General features: G+C 37.2%; 2 protein-coding genes across 2 annotated transcripts; both read right to left on the minus strand.

Moving 5' to 3' along the window:
• Positions 1-629: 629 nt before the first annotated feature.
• LOC123313564 lies at positions 630-2,634 on the minus strand. The gene is made up of 2 exons (XM_044898503.1): positions 1,045-2,634; positions 630-805 (listed from the first exon to the last, which is right to left on the minus strand). Exon 1 carries the CDS (start codon positions 2,289-2,291, stop codon positions 1,242-1,244), a length of 1,050 nt encoding a protein of 349 aa, XP_044754438.1. The 5' UTR covers positions 2,292-2,634; the 3' UTR covers positions 630-805; positions 1,045-1,241.
• On the minus strand, positions 630-7,881 carry LOC123313571. The gene is made up of 2 exons (XM_044898514.1): positions 6,723-7,881; positions 630-682 (listed from the first exon to the last, which is right to left on the minus strand). Exon 1 carries the CDS (start codon positions 7,863-7,865, stop codon positions 7,092-7,094), a length of 774 nt encoding a protein of 257 aa, XP_044754449.1. The 5' UTR covers positions 7,866-7,881; the 3' UTR covers positions 630-682; positions 6,723-7,091.
• Between the last annotated feature and the right edge of the window lie 14,100 nt (positions 7,882-21,981).

Consider the following 21,981-nt stretch of genomic DNA (forward strand, 5'->3'; position numbering starts at 1 on the left):
TGTTCCGAAACTATATTGACTAGTGTATACTTCACCTAAAATCTGACGGTCTCCTCCGGAATCACCCTGTATATGTATATGTATATATATATATATATATGTGTAAAGAAAAGCGTTATAATCGTGAAGCTTTTCTTAAATAGAGGGAATCTTTATTAACAATATCAAAACTCACAATATAACAAACCTGAAACAATAGAGGGAAACAACATTTAAAGCCTCTAATTCAATCTTCTGAAACTATTTATTATGACGCTTCGAAAAACTTTAAAATTTATTTTAAAGTGTCAGTTCGGCCATTCCAGGTAACACGAATGTAATATTTAAGAAAAGCTTCACGATTATAACGCTTTTCTTTACACACATATATATATATATATATATATATATATATATATATATATATATATATATATATATATATATATATATATATATATATATATATATATATATATATATATATATATATATATATATATATATATATATATATATATCCAAACCTCGCTGCAATGTCTTGATAAAAGCCCATTATTTGAAGTAATTTTTTTGAAGTAATAGTCGTGAAGGTATAATGGATTTCAAGGCTGTTCGACTAGGTTTTTTTTGGGCGAAATGAAGGTCAATTCGTTCTCATACTCTATATTTCGTCCCCAGTTTGGGACATCTTCAGGAGTAACTGTAATTAGAAAAGATAACCAATCCGCTTAACAGGGTTGAAGGTCAGGTTGTTGGAATAAAAACCACTTCTCAGACCATTGCCGACATGTTTCGATTTTATTCTAAAATCTTCTTCAGGGCTCTAAAATGATTACAAGATTTTTCAATTAATAACACTTATAAATAAAATGTGTTGGAACATACAATGGGACAATACATCAGTACAACAAATGAATAAAAATCACATTAATGTCTGCATATTACAATGCATAGACAAATTCCAAACTGAAAATACGAAAATTGAGAGAAACATTGAATATAATTTAGCTCAGTATACAGGTACCTGATTTAACATTAAAAAAGGGGGGAACAGTTACTTACAGTCTTTTTGTGGTTTTATAGTCAAAATCATGAAAGATATGAAACACATAACACTCTTAGACAACATCAAACGAGAATTTAACCAAAAATTGGACAAATCGGAAACAGACTGCTGTGATCACACATATGTTATAAGTAAAATTGAATTGTGTTTTGATCTACCGAGATGACATTGACGTTCAATATTAATAATTCGTTCAAGTTATTTTTCTTTTCATTTTGTTGATGAGATAGTAATAGGCTGTATTCAAACTATCAATATCTGTTCTCCTGTTAATGGATTTTTCATCCTGCTTTATAGAGATCATTTCATGTAGTAACCTTTTTTTTAAAATTTTTTGGTGTCCTAATATTTTTATTGAGTCGATGTTAAAATCAAAAGAATGGAGTGTATTTGATACATGTTCTGCTAAGGCGGTGTTGTTGTCTTTTTTCTTTTTTAGAGGGTTGAGTATGTTGAGGGAATCTCTTTCATGCTCGGAGATTCTGTCTTTAAGATACCGACCTGTTTGTCCTACATATGTAGACTGACAATCCTTGCAACAAATCTTGTAGATCACATTACTCAATAATTCTTTTGGAGTTGTACTTTTTATTTTTGTGAAAAGCTTTCTGTTGGTGTTTTCAGATCGAAAAGCTACGTCGACACCAAGCGATAAAATATTTCTTCTTATCTGCTCAGATAAACCTTCAACGTAAGTCAGGGCGTAAAATTTTTTGTTTTCAATCATATTGTCTTCTTGAATTTGTTCTCGACTTTCTCTGTAAATAATTTTTTCTATGATTTTGGTGGGATAATCATTTTTCTGTAAAATAGCTTTTATTTGGTTTAAGTTGTCTCGGTGAAATTCAGGAGAGGACAGTTTCAGAGCTCTATTTTTCAAATTATTGATAATATTAATTTTTTGTGTGATGGTGTGCTTTGAATTAAAATTTAAAACTCTGCCTGAAAAAGTCGGTTTTCGATACCAATTATATTTTATTTCATTGCCATGTCTTATCAGCAAAACGTCGAGAAAAGGTAAGGTGTTTTCCTGTGATTCGACTTCAATGGTGAATTTCAATCGTGGATGTACGCTGTTAAACACTGTGATGGTCTCTTCCACTTTATCGTCCGGTATCGACGTGCAGATATCATCTACGTATCTCTTAAAAATAGGTATGCAGAAAGAAAGTCGGCCTAGAGCAATCTTCTGAACCTCTACCATCACGATGTCAGCCACTACAGGAGCAAGACAATTTCCCATCCCTAGTCCAAAAATCTGTTTATAGTATTTGCCGTTAAAGACGAAAAAACTGTTCTCAACGCAGAAATTGAAAAGCTGTAAGAAGTCTTGAATTGTTAGGGTTGTATGTGGCTCGATTTGACTCCATTTACTCTCTATCAACTCAATGGCAAGATCAATAGGTATATTTGTGTAAAGAGATGTTACATCCAGAGAAACAAGGACATAGTTATCTGGGAGGACTATATCCTTTATACTATCTATGAATTCGAAAGAGTTTCTCACATATCTTTCATCTTTGTCGAAGGCATAGGACAACAGATTTGATAAGTATTTAGTTGAATTGTAGAGGGGACTTCCAATATAGGCAACAATTGGAAGTCTTTTTGTGGTTTTATAGTCAAAATCATGAAAGATATGAAACACATAACACTCTTAGACAACATCAAACGAGAATTTAACCAAAAATTGGACAAATCGGAAACAGACTGCTGTGATCACACATATGTTATAAGTAAAATTGAATTGTGTTTTGATCTACCGAGATGACATTGACGTTCAATATTAATAATTCGTTCAAGTTATTTTTCTTTTCATTTTGTTGATGAGATAGTAATAGGCTGTATTCAAACTATCAATATCTGTTCTCCTGTTAATGGATTTTTCATCCTGCTTTATAGAGATCATTTCATGTAGTAACCTTTTTTTTAAAATTTTTTGGTGTCGTAATATTTTTATTGAGTCGATGTTAAAATCAAAAGAATGGAGTGTATTTGATACATGTTCTGCTAAGGCGGTGTTGTTGTCTTTTTTCTTTTTTAGAGGGTTGAGTATGTTGTTTTTTGGTTAAATTCTCGTTTGATGTTGTCTAAGAGTGTTATGTGTTTCATATCTTTCATGATTTTGACTATAAAACCACAAAAAGACCGTAAGTAACTGTTCCCCCCTTTTTTAATGTTAAGTCAGGTACCTGTATACTGAGCTAAATTATATTCAATGTTTCTCTCAATTTTCGTATTTTCAGTTTGGAATTTGTCTATGCATTGTAATATGCAGACATTAATGTGATTTTTATTCATTTGTTGTACTGATGTATTGTCCCATTGTATGTTCCAACACATTTTATTTATAAGTGTTATTAATTGAAAAATCTTGTAATCATTTTAGAGCCCTGAAGAAGATTTTAGAATAAAATCGAAACATGTCGGCAATGGTCTGAGAAGTGGTTTTTATTCCAACAACCTGACCTTCAACCTTGTTAAGCGGATTGGTTATCAATAACAAAAGGTCTCAAATCAAACCCATTCTGATATTCTCGAGGTACTCAATTGACTCGAAATGGATAACACTAACACAAGATTTTATGAAAACATCCGAGAACATTATGGTCAAGAAGTGATACGTCTCATAAGAAGTTCGCAATCGACAACAAAGAAGCTAGCACGATACGAAAACCATAAGAAATTTCTACTCAACTGTAAGAACCAGAGCATTTTTCCTAAACATGTTCAACAGTCTATTAATCACACATTACTGCTACACGATAAAGCAAGCTTTTGTAATACCTATAACAACATTGTCAATTCATTCAAATTAAGAATTATGAAATTAGAAATCTCCATAGTTCATTGGAGGTTAAAATGTCTCAAAGAGGAAGTCCAAAAAGTTAAGTCGAAACTATTGAGAGAACTGCCTGACGACATTTATAACATTTTATGTATTGAAAACGAAGTAATTTTCAAATCTGAATTCAAAAAGGCCAGAATAGTGCAAATTAACAAATTTAAGAAATTAAAGATAGCCCAGTTGAACGTACTTGATGAAAATGAATGTAAGGAAGGATGGTTTGTTAATTTAACTGACATTCATTTCCCAACCAATACTAAATATTTGTTAAGTCTGGGGGAAAAATTTAACCTACCATATACAAACAGTAATTTTCCTTTGAAGGAATTAATTATAGATGTTGAATATATCTTGTCTAAATCTGAAGATGAAGAAAACACAAATTTAGTTCGAAATTCCCTTATAAATCTAATAACAAATTTTATTAACTCAAGATCTTATAATATGGGAAGCTACGACAGGTCAATTATTAAGTGGTACAATGAAACAAAACATTTTCTTAGAACTAATGAAAGCATAATCATCACAAAAGCTGACAAAAGCAAAACAACGGTAGCTATGTTGAAGGATGATTTTATTTCTAAAGCTTTGAATATTTTAGATGATACCACAACATATTGTGAATTAGCCGAAGATCCTACCAAAAAGGTTCAAACAAAACTTAATAAGATATTATACTCGTTACACAAATCGGGAAAGATAGATAAGAACATTTATGATTTCTTGAGATGTAATAATGGTTTATGTCCCAAAGCTTACTTTCTTCCAAAAATACACAAGGAAGGTCATCCTTTGAGACCAATTGTTGCCTATATTGGAAGTCCCCTCTACAATTCAACTAAATACTTATCAAATCTGTTGTCCTATGCCTTCGACAAAGATGAAAGATATGTGAGAAACTCTTTCGAATTCATAGATAGTATAAAGGATATAGTCCTCCCAGATAACTATGTCCTTGTTTCTCTGGATGTAACATCTCTTTACACAAATATACCTATTGATCTTGCCATTGAGTTGATAGAGAGTAAATGGAGTCAAATCGAGCCACATACAACCCTAACAATTCAAGACTTCTTACAGCTTTTCAATTTCTGCGTTGAGAACAGTTTTTTCGTCTTTAACGGCAAATACTATAAACAGATTTTTGGACTAGGGATGGGAAATTGTCTTGCTCCTGTAGTGGCTGACATCGTGATGGTAGAGGTTCAGAAGATTGCTCTAGGCCGACTTTCTTTCTGCATACCTATTTTTAAGAGATACGTAGATGATATCTGCACGTCGATACCGGACGATAAAGTGGAAGAGACCATCACAGTGTTTAACAGCGTACATCCACGATTGAAATTCACCATTGAAGTCGAATCACAGGAAAACACCTTACCTTTTCTCGACGTTTTGCTGATAAGACATGGCAATGAAATAAAATATAATTGGTATCGAAAACCGACTTTTTCAGGCAGAGTTTTAAATTTTAATTCAAAGCACACCATCACACAAAAAATTAATATTATCAATAATTTGAAAAATAGAGCTCTGAAACTGTCCTCTCCTGAATTTCACCGAGACAACTTAAACCAAATAAAAGCTATTTTACAGAAAAATGATTATCCCACCAAAATCATAGAAAAAATTATTTACAGAGAAAGTCGAGAACAAATTCAAGAAGACAATATGATTGAAAACAAAAAATTTTACGCCCTGACTTACGTTGAAGGTTTATCTGAGCAGATAAGAAGAAATATTTTATCGCTTGGTGTCGACGTAGCTTTTCGATCTGAAAACACCAACAGAAAGCTTTTCACAAAAATAAAAAGTACAACTCCAAAAGAATTATTGAGTAATGTGATCTACAAGATTTGTTGCAAGGATTGTCAGTCTACATATGTAGGACAAACAGGTCGGTATCTTAAAGACAGAATCTCCGAGCATGAAAGAGATTCCCTCAACATACTCAACCCTCTAAAAAAGAAAAAAGACAACAACACCGCCTTAGCAGAACATGTATCAAATACACTCCATTCTTTTGATTTTAACATCGACTCAATAAAAATATTAGGACACCAAAAAATTTTAAAAAAAAGGTTACTCCATGAAATGATCTCTATAAAGCAGGATGAAAAATCCATTAACAGGAGAACAGATATTGATAGTTTGAATACAGCCTATTACTATCTCATCAACAAAATGAAAAGAAAAATAACTTGAACGAATTATTAATATTGAACGTCAATGTCATCTCGGTAGATCAAAACACAATTCAATTTTACTTATAACATATGTGTGATCACAGCAGTCTGTTTCCGATTTGTCCAATTTTTGGTTAAATTCTCGTTTGATGTTGTCTAAGAGTGTTATGTGTTTCATATCTTTCATGATTTTGACTATAAAACCACAAAAAGACTGTAAGTAACTGTTCCCCCCCTTTTTAATGTTAAATCAGGTACCTGTATACTGAGCTAAATTATATTCAATGTTTCTCTCAATTTTCGTATTTTCAGTTTGGAATTTGTCTATGCATTGTAATATGCAGACATTAATGTGATTTTTATTCATTTGTTGTACTGATGTATTGTCCCATTGTATGTTCCAACACATTTTATTTATAAGTGTTATTAATTGAAAAATCTTGTAATCATTTTAGAGCCCTGAAGAAGATTTTAGAATAAAATCGAAACATGTCGGCAATGGTCTGAGAAGTGGTTTTTATTCCAACAACCTGACCTTCAACCCTGTTAAGCGGATTGGTTATCAATAACAAAAGGTCTCAAATCAAACCCATTAGAAAAGATGTTCTACAATGCATAGAGGTATCATCTCAGGACTTACGAAGCTATGACATAAAAGCGGCAACTCAGAAATCAAGTGGGATCTTAATGTTCTCATACCATTAGAACACCAAGTATCACCCCAAAATACAAAATAAGTCCTATTAAGTTCAATTTTGAGGACTCAGAATAACTCGTGTCGTCGTAGCAATTTTCAATCTAAGGTTAGTCTATGGTCCATGAAGTGTCAACAGTCATCAGTCAAAAGTTCTTCTTCTCCACTAATAGTTCTAAGAATAATTATCACGTGAACACAAACATTAAACAAAATTTTGAAGTCAATATAAAACACCTTATCTAGTCATTTGAACTAAGTCAAAAACAAAATAAAATATAGTTTTAGGGGTAATGAATGCACTTTTTTAAATTGTCACACAGTCGAAGTCGAGGCAGTGGCGGCACTAGATAGTTTTCTGTCACAAGTAAGTAAGAAACTGTATATACTGCTCAGGTTGTTAGTGTCGGATCTATCATTCATCGCATTATTTTCCTTGATATAGCACATTTCCAAGAAGATGCGCTTGTTGTAGTTACTTTCTTGGTCCAGGATTTCAACACTTTCATAATCCATTTGATGGTCTGTGGAGTTAACGTGTCTCGCAAGTGCACAGCGCTCAGGTCTCAATCTCGAATCGCTTCTGTGGAGTGTCATCCTCCTCCCCAAGGACTGTGAGGTTTGTCCAATATAGGTCAGGGGGCAGTGTCTACAGTTAATCTTGTAGACAATGTTCTTACGTTTGTTTTTATCTATTTTATCTTGAGATGTCTTGAAAAATTGTCTGTTTGTTACCATGTTGTATTTCCCTATTTTCATATTCACATGTGGTCTCAACAACTTCAGAAGTTCCGGGGTTAGCTCCCTGATGTAAGGCAGTGAGCCAAACTTGATTGAAGCCTCTGGGTCTTGGTTTTCTTCTTCCCTTTCTTCTCTAATGATGGGATAGTGGTCTGTGTTTAGTAGATTCTGTAGGAGTCTGTTGGGGTAGCCATTGTCGGCCAGTATATTCTTGAGTCTGGCAATTGCTGGTTTTTTGAAGGTCTCGTGTGTTATCTCCAAGATTCTCTTCTTCAGGCCCAGGATAATGTTTGTTTTTGTTGATATGTCTGCATATGAGGCATAGTTTATGTATCTACCTGAGCTCATTGGTTTTTTATACCAGTCCAACCTTCATTCAACTTCTCTAAGAAGTTCAATGATTTTGACAACAATATCAAGTTCACGATAGAAAAAGAGAAAAATGGTACAGTACCTTTTCTGGATACAAAGCTTTGCAGAGGTGAGGATGGTACAATAAGGTTGGACTGGTATCAAAAACCAATGAGCTCAGGTAGATACATAAACTATGCCTCATATGCAGACATATCAACAAAAACAAACATTATCCTGATACCTCTATGCATTGTAGAACATCTTTTCTAATTACAGTTACTCCTGAAGATGTCCCAAACTGGGGACGAAATATAGAGTATGAGAACGAATTGACCTTCATTTCGCCCAAAAAAAACCTAGTCGAACAGCCTTGAAATTCATTTTATATATATATATATATATATATATATATATATATATATATATATATATATATATATATATATATATATATATATATATATATATATATATATATATATATATATATATATATATATATATATATATATATATATATATATATATATATATATCCCGAAACTAAACGGTGAAAAAAAAAAATGAATTTCAAGGCTGTTCGACTAGGTTTTTTTTGGGCGAAATGAAGGTCAATATATATATATATATATATATATATATATATATATATATATATATATATATACGCAGGGTGGTAGGTGTTAGCTACCATCGGGAAGTGACGATCCCGCGTACCCGAGTCACCACAGCTTGCTGTAGGTCAGCAGCCTTAGCAAGTTTGATTAAATTGCTCACCCAGTTATAACTAGACAACAAGGCGGCGGGGAGTGTCAGGCCGGCTCCTCTCGGAACCGTCCGGATGATCGGCTTGTAGGGGTCAGGTGTGGAGCGAGCGGCGCACCCCCCCGAGACGGCACCGCAAGGCCAAATCCCGTCACTCCTCAGAGAGTAATCCGCAATAGCTTGAGTGCGCAACAGCGACACTCCGCTACAGGGACACCAAGACGGGATAGGCGCACACGCTGGACTAGAGAAGATAACTGTATAGTTATGCGTGCGCATTATATCGCTTCGGAACTCGCTTTGGAATCAACAAGAACATATAGACAACATCTTATAGCAATATGGGAAGATTTATGCCCCAGTAGACCAGCATACGCACAACTTCTCTCTAACCGTGTAAGATGGATACTTGAGAAACAAAAATTATCGCGCGTAGAGCTTGCGAACATTAAAGCCAGTAGTTTCCCACGTTTCGTTCAGGAGCAGGGGGAACCAGCTAACCAAGAGAGAGATCCGAGAAGATCGTCCGTGAGGATACGCAGAAGTATTTTGCTGCCACCAACTGATCAAACTGGGGCTATCAAGGAACTATTCCTAACGAACCTCATGAAGTATTCCAGCATTCAGGCAGAAAGAAGACCAAAGATGGCTAGACTGCAATACTCGAAGTACGTTGCAGATACAGTGGGGGCCATGAATACAGTGCTGACTGGGCAACTGGAGAATGTGCACAGTCTGAGGGAGATGGTCGATATGGTGTATGCAGGAGCGGCAACCGTTTGTGAGATCCATGGGGAGAGCCTTGAGAGTCGAGACAGCCACCGGCCCACAGCACCGCCTTGGAAGGTCCGCCTGGAAAACAACATAAACAGCATGAGAAAAAAAATAGGAGTTATGCATACTTACCTGAATACTCCACACCCATCGAATAAGACCATAAGGATGACCAGAAAGCTAGTATCAGCCTACCGTGTGAAACGAAGAGACCCTGCTTTCAGAGAGAGAGTCAACATCATATGCGACAGCCTAAAGCAAAAAATCAAGGCATTAGGAAACAGAATTCGTCGTTACAATCTCAGAACTAAGAGATACAAAAATAATAGGCTGTTTTATCACAATCAGAAACAGTTCTTTCGTAATCTCGAATGTAACAACGAAGAAGAATGCCATCACCTCGATCCTAACGAGGCCTATAAGTACTGGTACGAGATATGGTCTGAAAGAGTAGATCACGACAACGAAGCGCACTGGATGGATGAGGCACAATCACAGATCCCAAGCACTCATATGGAGGATGTGAACATAACGGAATCAGATATTACAGCGACTCTGAGAAGCTCAAACAACTGGGCATCACCAGGAGCGGATGGCTTGCAGAATTTCTGGTGGAAGCATTTCACAAGTGTTCATGGGAGGCTTGCAACTCTATTTCAAAGGGCGCTGTCAGACCCCTCAAATATACCAGAATTCTTCACCTTGGGCATCACACATCTGGTGCCCAAGAAGGGAGACTTAAAAGACCCAAGAAATTACCGTCCGATTACATGCCTCCCCTCTGTCTATAAGATCTTGACAGGAGTGCTAAATCTGTATGTTCACGGACACCTGAGAGAACACCACCTAATGGCTGACGAGCAGAATGGATGTCGCAACAAAAATAAAGGATGTAAGGAGCTTCTTGTAGTGGATCATATAATAACCAAACAAGCGAAGAAAAAATTGAGGAATATATCCGTAGCGTGGATCGACTACAAAAAAGCATTTGATTCCGTCCCTCACACCTGGCTAATTAAAGTACTCGAAATGCATGGCATAGCACCGCAGGTGATAAATCTACTCAAACACCTCATGAACACCTGGAGAACCACTCTGTTTCTAAGAACAATGGAAGGCATAGTGAAGTCAAGTATTATCGATATAAGACGCGGAATCTTCCAGGGTGATACTCTAAGCTGCATGTGGTTCTGTTTATCCTTGAATCCCCTAAGCAAACTCCTCAATAACACCAACTACGGATATATCATCAACAAGGAAAGAGGAGTCAGGATCAGTCATCGCCTCTACATAGATGACTTAAAGATATATGCTTCGAGCACAGAGCAGCTGCGACGACAACTTGAAATTGTCGCAGCTTTCAGCGATTCAATCAAGATGGAAATGGGAACCGATAAGTGTGCTACGCTCGAAGTAAAAAGGGGAAAGATTCAGGAACCTCGAACCACTACCCTGATGAACTTCAATAGGATTTCCGCACTGAATGAGGATGAGTCGTACAAATACCTGGGAATAAATCAGGCCCTCGACATAAGAACATCAGAAATGAAAGTCATTTTCAGGGAGAGGCTGTATAGGAGAGTGAACTTGCTGCTGAAATCTGGCCTGAACTCCAAATCGCTGTTCACCGCAATCAATATTTGGGCTATACCGGGCATTACTTATTCGTTCGGTGTTCTCGCCTGGTCACAGACGGACCTTAGGGAGATTGATAGAAAGATTAGAACTATGCTAACGAAGAACGGCATGCACCACCCCCACTCATCCACCATTAGACTTTATCTTCCGAGGAAAAACGGGGGAAGAGGACTCATAAACATAGAGACAGCCCATGCGGAAAATGTTAATGCCCTAAGAACATATTTCATGCAGCTGGACTCACCTGTTAGTGTGGCAATCCGGGAGGCTGACGTAAACATCTCCATACTGAAGTTGTCGGTTCCGGATTATAAGCTGGCGGCTCCATCCGTTAGTGAGTGCGTGGAGGAGTGGGGTGGAAAGGCTCTGCATGGGAGGTATCCTGGTCACCTGAAAAGCAGAGAGGTCAATGAAGTGGAGTCGCTTACTTACCTTCGGGCAGGATACCTGTTTCCTGAGACAGAGGGGAGACTTCTGGCGATACAGGATCAGGTGATGCCAACGAGGATGTACTTGAAACATATCGCCGGGCAGGACATCCCCTCCACCCTCTGTCGCAAGTGTTCCCAGGCTCCTGAGTCGATTCAGCACATGACTTCGGCCTGCTCCATCATGGCCCCGAGAGACTATCTTGAAAGGCACAATGCCATGGGAAAGATCTATCATCAGAAACTGGCACTCAAGTTAGGATTGATTCAAAACGAAATCCACCAATATCTGTATGCGCCGAAGCCTCTTTTACTGAACCACCGATACAAATTGTATTGGGACTCAACATTAATAACGGACCGAGGTGTAGCCCATAATCGACCGGATGTAGCGCTGTTCGATGAAGAAAAGAAAACTTGCTTGTTGCTGGACTTTACAATTCCAGCCGATGAGAACTTAGCTAGGGCATACAGTGATAAGATCTCGAAATATGGTGACCTCGCCTATCAACTCCGCGAGATGTACGATTTGAGATCCATTAGTATCCTCCCATTGATAGTGTCGGTTAATGGACTGGTTGAGAGGCATTTAGTGGAGAATACGGAAAGATTGGGTTTGGGACGCGAAGTCATCTCTAGCGCCCAAAAACAGGTCATTCTGGGAACGGTGAGAATTGTGCGGAAATTCCTGGAGGCCCCGTAGCTGCAGCATTCTGTCTTGACGCTGCTTCGCGTCCGACAGATGACTAAGCACAAGCCCGCAAAGCGCGGTGATTGAAAAAAAAAAAAAATATATATATATATATATATATATATATATATATATATATATATATATTATACTTACCCCGAAAAGAGGGCGGACGAGGAATGACGAATCTCGGAGGAGCAGCCCTAAAAGAAACAGAAAAAATTAATGACTTTTTCCAAAAATCAAACTTACCGATTCATCAGTGGGTTGCTTCATGTGGCCGCGTCTCTGTCTCCCATACATCAAATGGGGAAGCTCCTGGAAATGAAAATCAATATGAAATACTCAGACAATCTTGGAAAACCAAACCTCTACATGGAAGGTTTTACGTTAGCCTGCATCAACCGGAAGTCGATCTACTGAGTACCAGCACTTACCTTACCCAGGGCTACCTGTTTCCTCAGACGGAGGGTACTCTGTTCGCCATTCAGGACCAGGTTGTCCCGACACGGACATATGCCAAGCACATAATGAAGCAGGCTGTAGTCAATACCAAGTGCAGATTGTGTAATGGCGCGGAGGAGTCGGTACAACATCTCTCGTCGGGGTGTTCGGCAATCGTTGGCACCAAATACCTGGCAAGGCACAATAACATGGGGAAGGTTGTTCATCAGATGTTATGTCTCCAAAAACAGCTACTACATCAATTCACGCCGCATCACTTATACAACCCACAGACACTTATGGAGAACGAACATACAAAAATATATTGGGACCTGACTGTCATCACGGATAGAGGTGTCGAGCATAACAGACCGGACGTGGTGGTGTGGGATAAAGTAGCACAAACCGCACTCATTATAGACTTCGCAGTGCCTCAAGATCACAACCTCGCTAGAGCGTACACCGAAAAAATCACCAAATATGAGGCACTGGCGAAAGAAATGAAGGACATGTGGCAACTAAAAAGCGTGAACATTAAACCTCTTATCATCAGCTCAAATGGTCTCGTCCATCGAAAAACGACCGAACATCTTAAAGAACTGAACCTACCACAGAATTCACTAATGTGGATGCAAAAAGCAGTAATACTGGGCACAGTCAACATAGTGCGAAAGGTGCTTTACCCGCATTGACGAGCGGAGTTTACTCTTGGCGCCTGCGCCCGGGTAGCTCTGGAGTCCCACAACTGTGTGAAATTTAAAAAAAAAAAAAAAAAAAAATATATATATATATATATATATATATATATTTTTTTTTTTTTTTTTTTTTTTTTTTTTTTTTAATCACCATCTTGGGTTTTGGCTTCTAAGATGAACCGGGTCAAAATTGACCAAAATTCACCTAGGTCGTTGTCAGGAACATTCTCACTATCCTAGCTGTCCACAGCAGTACTTCCTTCTGCGCTGTGCTAATGATGTTCAAATCAAGTTCTAGGGATTTGGTGTTATCAACTAAATGGCTTTCAACAAGTCCGTTGGTGCTGATTATCAAGGGGAGAACTGAGACCGTTTTCAGAGCATATATTTCTTTCATTTCAAAGGCAAGATCGTGGTATTTGTTTACTTTTTCAGAGTACGCTCTACTGATGTTATCGTCGGCTGGTACAGTTATGTCTATTATGATGACTTTTCGATTTTCTTTGTCAAACAGTACGATGTCCGGTCTGTTGTGTGGTATTCTCCTATCTGTCTCAACTGTGTTGTCCCAGTATATTTTGAAGCTTCGGTTTTCTAGTACGGTTGCAGGTTTGTACTCATGAGTTTTCTTCATGGCGGTTATGAGGCCAGTTTTAATAGCAATGGCTTGGTGATATACCTTCGCCATTGCATTATGGCGGTTCGTGTATTCTTTGGGCGCCAGAATGGAGCAGGACGAGGTGATATGCTGGATTGTCTCGCGAGCTTGGCCACATTTACGGCATCTATCGGTAGGTATATTTTTTCCAGCTATGTGTTTCATATACGCTCTCGTTGGCACGACCTGATCCTGTATAGCAGCAATGCGTCCCTCCGTTTCCGGAAATAGGTAACCCGATGTAAGGTAAGTGAGTGAATGTTGTTGATTGACTTTCTTTTCTTTCAGTGCTGCTGGATATCTTCCGTGAAGGGGCTTGCTGTACCATTCTTCGGACAATGCTGCAAGTGTCAACATCTGAGGTGGATCCGTCGTACATCCTAGATTTAGGGCCGTGATGTTATGGTCTTCTCTGCATATGGTATTAAAAAAAGGTGAGTTTCTTGATTGAAAATATTTTCTAAGTTCTGTCACTGCTTTCTGATGAGTGATCTCGATGTTCTGTAGACCTCTGCCGCCAGAGTGTCTAGGCATGTACAATCTATTGATAGATGCGTGGGGATGGTGAATACCGTATTTGCTCATGAGAACTCTTACTTTTGTGTCGATCGCTTTTAGTTCTGTATTGGACCACTTTATAACACCGAAGGAGTAGGCAAGACTAGGAACCGCCCATATATTTATTGCCGTGAACATAGCCTTGGAGCTTAGTTTGCTTTTCAGAATTTTTTTAACTCTGTCGAAGAATTTCTGTTGGAATGAAGCTTTTGCATCAGATGTTTTTATTTCCAAAGCTTGTTGGACCCCAAGATATTTATAAGTTTCATCTGATGCAAGTCTTTGAATCGTTATTCCGTTCTGTATGAGCATCTCTTCTCCACTCACTAGTTTACCCCTCTTTACATGTATCACGGCGCATTTATCCAAACCCATTTCCATTTTTATTGTCTGCGAGAATGAGGTTACAATTCTTAGCAGTCTCATCAGCTGTTCCTCATTGGCAGCATAGAGTTTCAAATCATCTACGTATAATTGATGAGTAATTCGAATGTTTTTTATTTTATCTATGACATATCCATAATTGCCTTCGTTAAGTAATTTGCTCATGAAGTTCAGTGCCAGGCAGAACCAGAGTGCACTGAGTTTATCACCTTGAAATATTCCACGCATAATTTTTATTACGGATGTTCTAAAATTCTTCTGTTTATTTCCAAAACTTAGTTGTGTTCTCCATGTTCTCATTAGAGATTCTAGCAAGTTTACTATGTTTTCTGATACGCCATAGAGTTTGAGGATTTTCAACAGCCAAGAGTGCGGCACCGAGTCGAAAGCTTTCTTATAATCAACCCAAGCAATCGATATATTTCTCAGTTTCTTCTTCGCTTGTTTTGTTATTAGACAGTCGATGGTTAGCAGTTCTTTGCATCCTTGAGCGTCTCTTCTGCAGCCATTCTGTTCACGCGACAATATTTTATGTTTATTCACATGTTTCCAGATATATTTTGTTAGTACTCCAGTTAGAAATTTGTAAATTGTTGGTAAACATGTGATCGGACGGTATTTGTTTGGATTACTTATGTTGTTATCTTTGGGTATCATGTGCGTCACTCCCGAAGTAAAGGTCTCCGGTACTGTTGTTGGATCATTAAGAGCTCCCTGAAATAACAATGCCAGTTGTTGATGCGTCGATTTAAAGTTCTTCCACCAGTAATTATGTATTTTGTCTGATCCTGGTGCCGACCAATTGTTCGATTTTCTCATAACCTCCCAGATGTCTTCCACCGTTATTGCAACATCGTCAAATGTATACTGTCCCATCTCCTTCTCAGCATCCTTTATCCAATACGCCTCATCCTCATGTTTTTCATCATGCTCCCATATTCCCTTCCATGCTTCGTGCATCTCCTTTTCTGTTGGATACTCCCCTTCTAGGTTTTCAGCTGGTTCGAGAGATCGAAAGAATTCTTTCTGGTTTTTGTAGTATAACTGGTTGTTCTTGAATCTTTTCACTCTATCGTTGTACCGTTTAATACGATTGCCAAGTGATTTAATTTTTTGTTTCAGCCTATCGCCTACAGCTACAAGTGCCAGTTGGAAGGTCTCGTTTGAGCAGTTTGTGTTGATGCTGAATTCTTTGGTGATCTGGTTTATGCCTTTAATAACTCTATTTGTTCTTGTATCGGTATTGAGGTAAGTATGTAGTGTACCAATTTTCTTTCGCATAACCTTTATTTTTCTTTCCAGTCTAGCCTTCCACGGTGGCGTCGAGCCGACTTGGTGAGTATCCGTGTGGGGTTCATTTATTTTTTTCCCGAGCTCTTCGCAGATCGTCAGCGCCCCAGCATAAACGTAGTCTACCATCGCTTCTAGGGTTGTGTTTGTTTTGATATGGCTTTCTAATAACAAGTCCATTCTTTGTACACACTCCAGCAGTTTCTTCGAGCCCTTGATCCTCGGGATTATCGGTCTATTTTCCGGTGAAAGACCATAGTACTTATGAATATTTTTGAGGAGGTTACGTTCTAGTTTTGTCGTTCTTATACTAATTCGGCTACAAGTTCTCTCCCCGTCATCATCTTCTGCTTCATTTTGTTGGTTGTTCGTAGCTCCCCTTGGTATGAAGCTGTTCTTTATGGTGTCCAATTCAGCATTGGAAAACTTGTTGTTTTCTAGAAGCCATCTTACTCTATTTGCTAGGAGGTTCGGATATGATTGTCTGTGTGGGTTGATGTCATTCCAAGTTTCTGTCAGCTGTTCCCGGTAGTTCCTTCCCTCTCTTTGTTGCAGGTCTTTCGCAATGAAATGGACGCGTAAAATCAGGATGTTATCCTCCTCCGTCCATCGCGTCCTCCTGTCTCTTCTTGCTGTAACATCCGTGGAATGAGTTTGTGCCCCATCCATAACGGAGGCTCCATCCTCTTTCGAGGTGACGAGTGCCTGGCTTGCGGTGCCATCTCGGGGGGCTGCGCCGCTCGCCCCACAGCTCACCCCAACAGGCTCTTCCTCCAGACGGCTCCGAAGGGAACCAGCCCGCTGTTCCCTACCGCCCTGATTTCTACTTCCATCAACAGGAGCGAATTAATCCTTCAGATCCTGGGGTTGCTAGCCTCAGGATCCGGTTGACTCGGGTCCGCGGGGACGTCACTCCCCGATGGCACATCGTACCACCCTGCGCTATATATATATATATATATATATATATATATATATATATATATATATATATATATATATATATATATATATTTATGTCAATGCGTGCATAGCTGGACCGAAAATTTTGACAATCGGTGATGGCTGGACATTTCTGTGCATAGCTGGACGTCCAGCTATGCACACCAGATTTCTTTATGTCTATGCGTGTTTAGCTGGACTTCCTTTTCTCCCACCCAGTTTCACAAATTTTACAGTGTTGTCAGGTTGTGCTTTAACAATTTCAGTAGATTGTCGGTTCAGTTGATAAATTAGGTAGAACTTACACCAAATTTTGTGGATAAATTATTTCTGCAAGCATCAAATTCAGTCAGCTGTTTTAATGTAATATCAAGATGTTTTCCTAGCTGCTCCTAGCAAGAGATTTGGCTGATACCTATATATCCTATAGCTGTACCATTGTAATGTATGTATGGATTCAGAGTGAAAAATAAAATATTTTTAATGTTATATTTACGTTGTATTCTGTATCTGATTTGATAAGACTATTGAAGTATTTTTGGTGAAAATGTCGATTGCCCGTGAAAAAATATTACAGATGATGAAGATTTTTTTTGAGCATATATTATACTCTGTTACATAGAAAAGAGCCGAGAATGCATGCAGAATAATAATTAATTGGAAGAGTATCGGAAAATTTATTTTTAAACTGATTACTTCCACCTAAAAAATTGTTCTAGAATATTGCTGATTTGAATTCTGACAGTGTTAGCAACTCAACAAACCGGTTGTATTTCTCAACACCATTTCTTTTTTGAATAATAATACACGAATATATTTTTTCTTGCAATCATGCAGTGGGCTAAACGTGGAGTGAATGAATTGATTCAGTGGATAAATTGATTTCACAGCTCCTCCTTCCTCTTGTTATAGGCTTTCAGACTATTCCGTAGTTCAAAAGTGATGTTTCACCATTATATTCTCTGATCTTTATATTTTCCATTTGGAGTCATAATAAGAAGAATTCTATACTTCCCATTCTTTTCTGTTGTATCGTTATCTCATCTGAAGAAAGCTTCAATTTCAGTTTTGTTCGGTGCCAAATATATTCCATAAAGAGCATGGTCCAGCCATTCACGTATCGAAATATGTTTGATATATGTTGGTACGTGGATAGCTGGACCATGCACCATGGTTCCATTAATCAGTTGGTCCAGCCATGCACGTATCTGTATATCCTCATCATATATCAATACGTCCATGGCTGGACTACATCCGTATAAACACGAGGTGGTTAAGCTAAATAAAAAAAATTCTGCTTTTGGCAATCAAAGTAGAAATATACATACATATTTTTTTCAGCAATCATGCAGTGGTCTAATCATATAATGAATTGATTGATTCAGTGAATAAATTGATTACACAGCTCCTCCTTCTTCCTGTTGTTATAGGCTTTCTGTCTATAGCTAGGCTTTCAGCTTATAGCGTAATTCAAATGTAATGTTTCACCATTATATTCTCTGATCTTTATATTTTTCATTTGAAGTCATAATAAGAGGAATTCTATACTTCCTATTCTCTTCTGTTGCATCGTTATCTCATTTGAAGAAAGCTTCTATTTCAGTTTTATTCGGTGTCAAATATATTCCATAAATAGCATGGTCCAGCCATTCATGTATCGAAATATGTTTGATATATGTTGGTGCGTGGATAGCTGGACCATGTGCCATGGTTCCACATATCAGTTGGTCCAGTCATGCACGTACCTGTATATCCTCAACATATATCAATACGTACATGGCTGGACTATGTCCGTATGAATACGAGTTGATTAGGCTGAATAAAAAACATTCCTGTTTTCTTCAGTCGAAGTTCAAATCAGCTGGCGTTTTATGACTTTCGATAACAATGACTCTATAAATTGTATAGATACCCACTGTACTCTCATTCAAACCCAGTGGTCATGTTAGTTCACTCCCAATCTCTGAAACAAAATCAATTAAAAAATGAAACAAACGATTTGGTCCTGCGTAAATTTTTGCACTAATTGGTCAGGAGCAAATCAACTAGAGAAAATTGTTGCCTGACAATGAACTGAAAATAAAGAACGTTGAAATTATAATTTCATATCGTCACGTTTCAGAGTCTATATATATGAAGTTATAATTTCAACGTTCTTTATTTTCATTTCACAGACAAGCAACAATTTTTTCTAGTTGATTTGCTCCTGACAAATTGGTGCAAGGATTTACGAAGGAGCAAATCGTTTATTTCATTTTTTAATTGACTTTGTTTCAGAGATTGGGAGTGAAAACCATAAAAAGTTTCAGGAAATGCAGAATCCTCCCAGAATAAATTTCAATCGATATCTAATTTTTTTTTCTGATTAGTATGTGACATCAGTAGGTATAAGTTATAGAATTCTAAATCGAAGTTAACATCATTACAGCTTGAAAATTAGGAAATGTATAATTTTCTGAAGAACTATTTTTAAACTGAAATATTGAAGGAAATTGAATTGATGATTCAGGTCTTCAGTACGTAGCGGTAAATTGGTGCGTATTATTTTCTACCTATGAAGCAGATGTGCTTACTGACGTGGAGTCAATACAGATGAATGACGACGCTTTACGAACAGCATTCTGACAACAAAAATAGGTCGAAAGAACTTCCATAGTAATATTGACGTGAAGCCACTACGGATGAATTAGCACGCTTTACGAATTATCTTTCTTTTATTCGATGTTTATATTTTTGTATTGAAGTCAAACCACGCCTTTTTTACTTCTTATTCCTGTCGTTGTATCGCTATCTTATGTGAGGAGCGCTACTATTTTATTTTCATTCAGTACCAAATATATTTCACAAAGTGTATGGTCCAGCCTTACACCTATAGAAATATGTTCGATTTAAATGTCGGAGTCGGATACTAAAATCCGCCATTTTGCAAACTGACTAGTCATTTTGTGAACTGGCGAATGTTTTCTAAATCGACTTCAAGATGCAGATCGTTTTACAATCGGCCTGAAATTTTCAGTTAGTATGTAAACTGCCTTTCAGACGGATTTTCATATCTTCATATTTTTAACCTATTCTGGTAAGAAACATAACCTATATAAGGTTCAATATAATATCAGTATGGTGAGGTGTTTTTGTTTCAAGGTATATCAAAAATGCAATTGCAGGGCCATCTAACCGTTCTTGCTGCCAAAAGTAATAGTTTTTGAATTCAATATAAGAAATATGTTGCATTCCTTCTCATAACTATTGCCTTTTGTTGTCTTTCGAAAATAAAATATTAGAAAACTAAGTGTGGTTATATTTTTTCTATAATTGTATATTCCATAATTGACTGTATCTAGGATAATGAAGTTCAGCTGGTATAATGCCAATATAACAGTTCACTTGACCAGTCGCCTCAAGACACAAAACGTTCAAGGATAAAATTCATATAATGATTTGAAAATCCATCTTATGTGTTTTTCGCAGTTTACAAACTGAATGAAAATTTCAGGCCGATTGTAAAAAGATTTTTATTTCGATTGCGTTTTAGAGAACTTTCGTCAGTTTACAAACTCACTAGTCATTTCACAAAGTGACGGATTTTAGAATCTGTCTTTACTTTGCCTAGCGAGGATCTTTATTTAATAAAAAAAAACGTCGGCTTGATACAGAATTGGTTGCTATAATTTTAGACCAATCGAAATTAATTATCTAGTATGATTGCATTGTGGAATGTTCTCGGCTTTGATAAATAGCCGAGTGCAGGTTAGGTTAGGTTAGAAGAATAGTACTTAAGTTGATTAAAGAAATATACAGGGCAGTAGACAATAAAGTCCCGTATTTGCGAGGCTCATACGTTTTGATAGCGGAGTGATAGAGTGCTCAAACCTTTTGCATTATATTCCTTATATCCTCAAGTTTTTTCTGAGATGGGAGAAGAGCCTCATCTCATAAGAAATCGATAAGAAAATTCGAATTTTCGACAAAAGACTGATTTTTCTCTATGTCCAAGAAAATATAACAACAAGATAACAAGTTACTCCGATTCTTCAGAGAAAATCAGTGAAGATAAAAGGTTTCAGATACATAATTTGATCACTTCTTAGAGGAGATAATCGAGATCAAAGTTCTCACAGACTTCACGAGATGGGAATATAATTTCTCCAGCTCCATTTTTAGTTTCGGGTTCGTTCGAATTGAAAATCGCTCGAATACCTGACTATGAAAATAACGGACAATTTTAGATTTTCAGGAAGGAATCTCTCGAGTTGTGCTAATAACAAGCATAGGTTCGATGTTTCCAGGAGCCACAGATAATCATGGAACCACCTTCCGATGTTCTCGAGAGATTTTTTCTTCGAGAACTATGAGAACTTCAAGCTTGATTATCTAGTGTTAGAAGTGATCAAATTATGTATCTGAAACAATCTGACTCAAGAGTCTGAAACACTAGTTATCTAGTTGTTATTTTTTATTGGACTCAGAAAAATAGCTCTTTTGTCGACAATTCGAATTTTCTTATCGATCATCTATAAGATGAAGCTCATCTCTTATCTCAAAAAAACTTGAGAATATAAGGAATATAATGAAAAAGGTTTGCGCACTTTATCACTCCTATCAAAAGTCATAAGCCTCGCAAATACGGGACTTAATTGATTTTGAAATGCTTTGTATATCGATAGCGCAAAAATTTTTTTAAGAACCCTTTAAAATTAAGAATTATGAAGATATCCTCAATACCAATACAAATGGTGCAATATAAACACCTCATGGTATGTCCCAACAATTATCCAACAGCAACCTGAGCTGAAGAAAATTGTTTTATTTATATTTCAATAAGCTATATCAGTCTACATGATTG

This window comes from Coccinella septempunctata, chromosome 5 (assembly GCF_907165205.1).
Source record: "Coccinella septempunctata chromosome 5, icCocSept1.1, whole genome shotgun sequence".
NCBI classification, from domain to species: domain Eukaryota; kingdom Metazoa; phylum Arthropoda; class Insecta; order Coleoptera; family Coccinellidae; genus Coccinella; species Coccinella septempunctata.

What these genes read in the sequence shown, in the direction of transcription:
- LOC123313564 (XM_044898503.1), bottom strand. Translation starts at nt 2,291, where the DNA reads ATGGGAAATTGTCTTGCTCCTGTAGTGGCTGACATCGTGATGGTAGAG.
- LOC123313571 (XM_044898514.1), bottom strand. Translation starts at nt 7,865, where the DNA reads ATGAGCTCAGGTAGATACATAAACTATGCCTCATATGCAGACATATCA.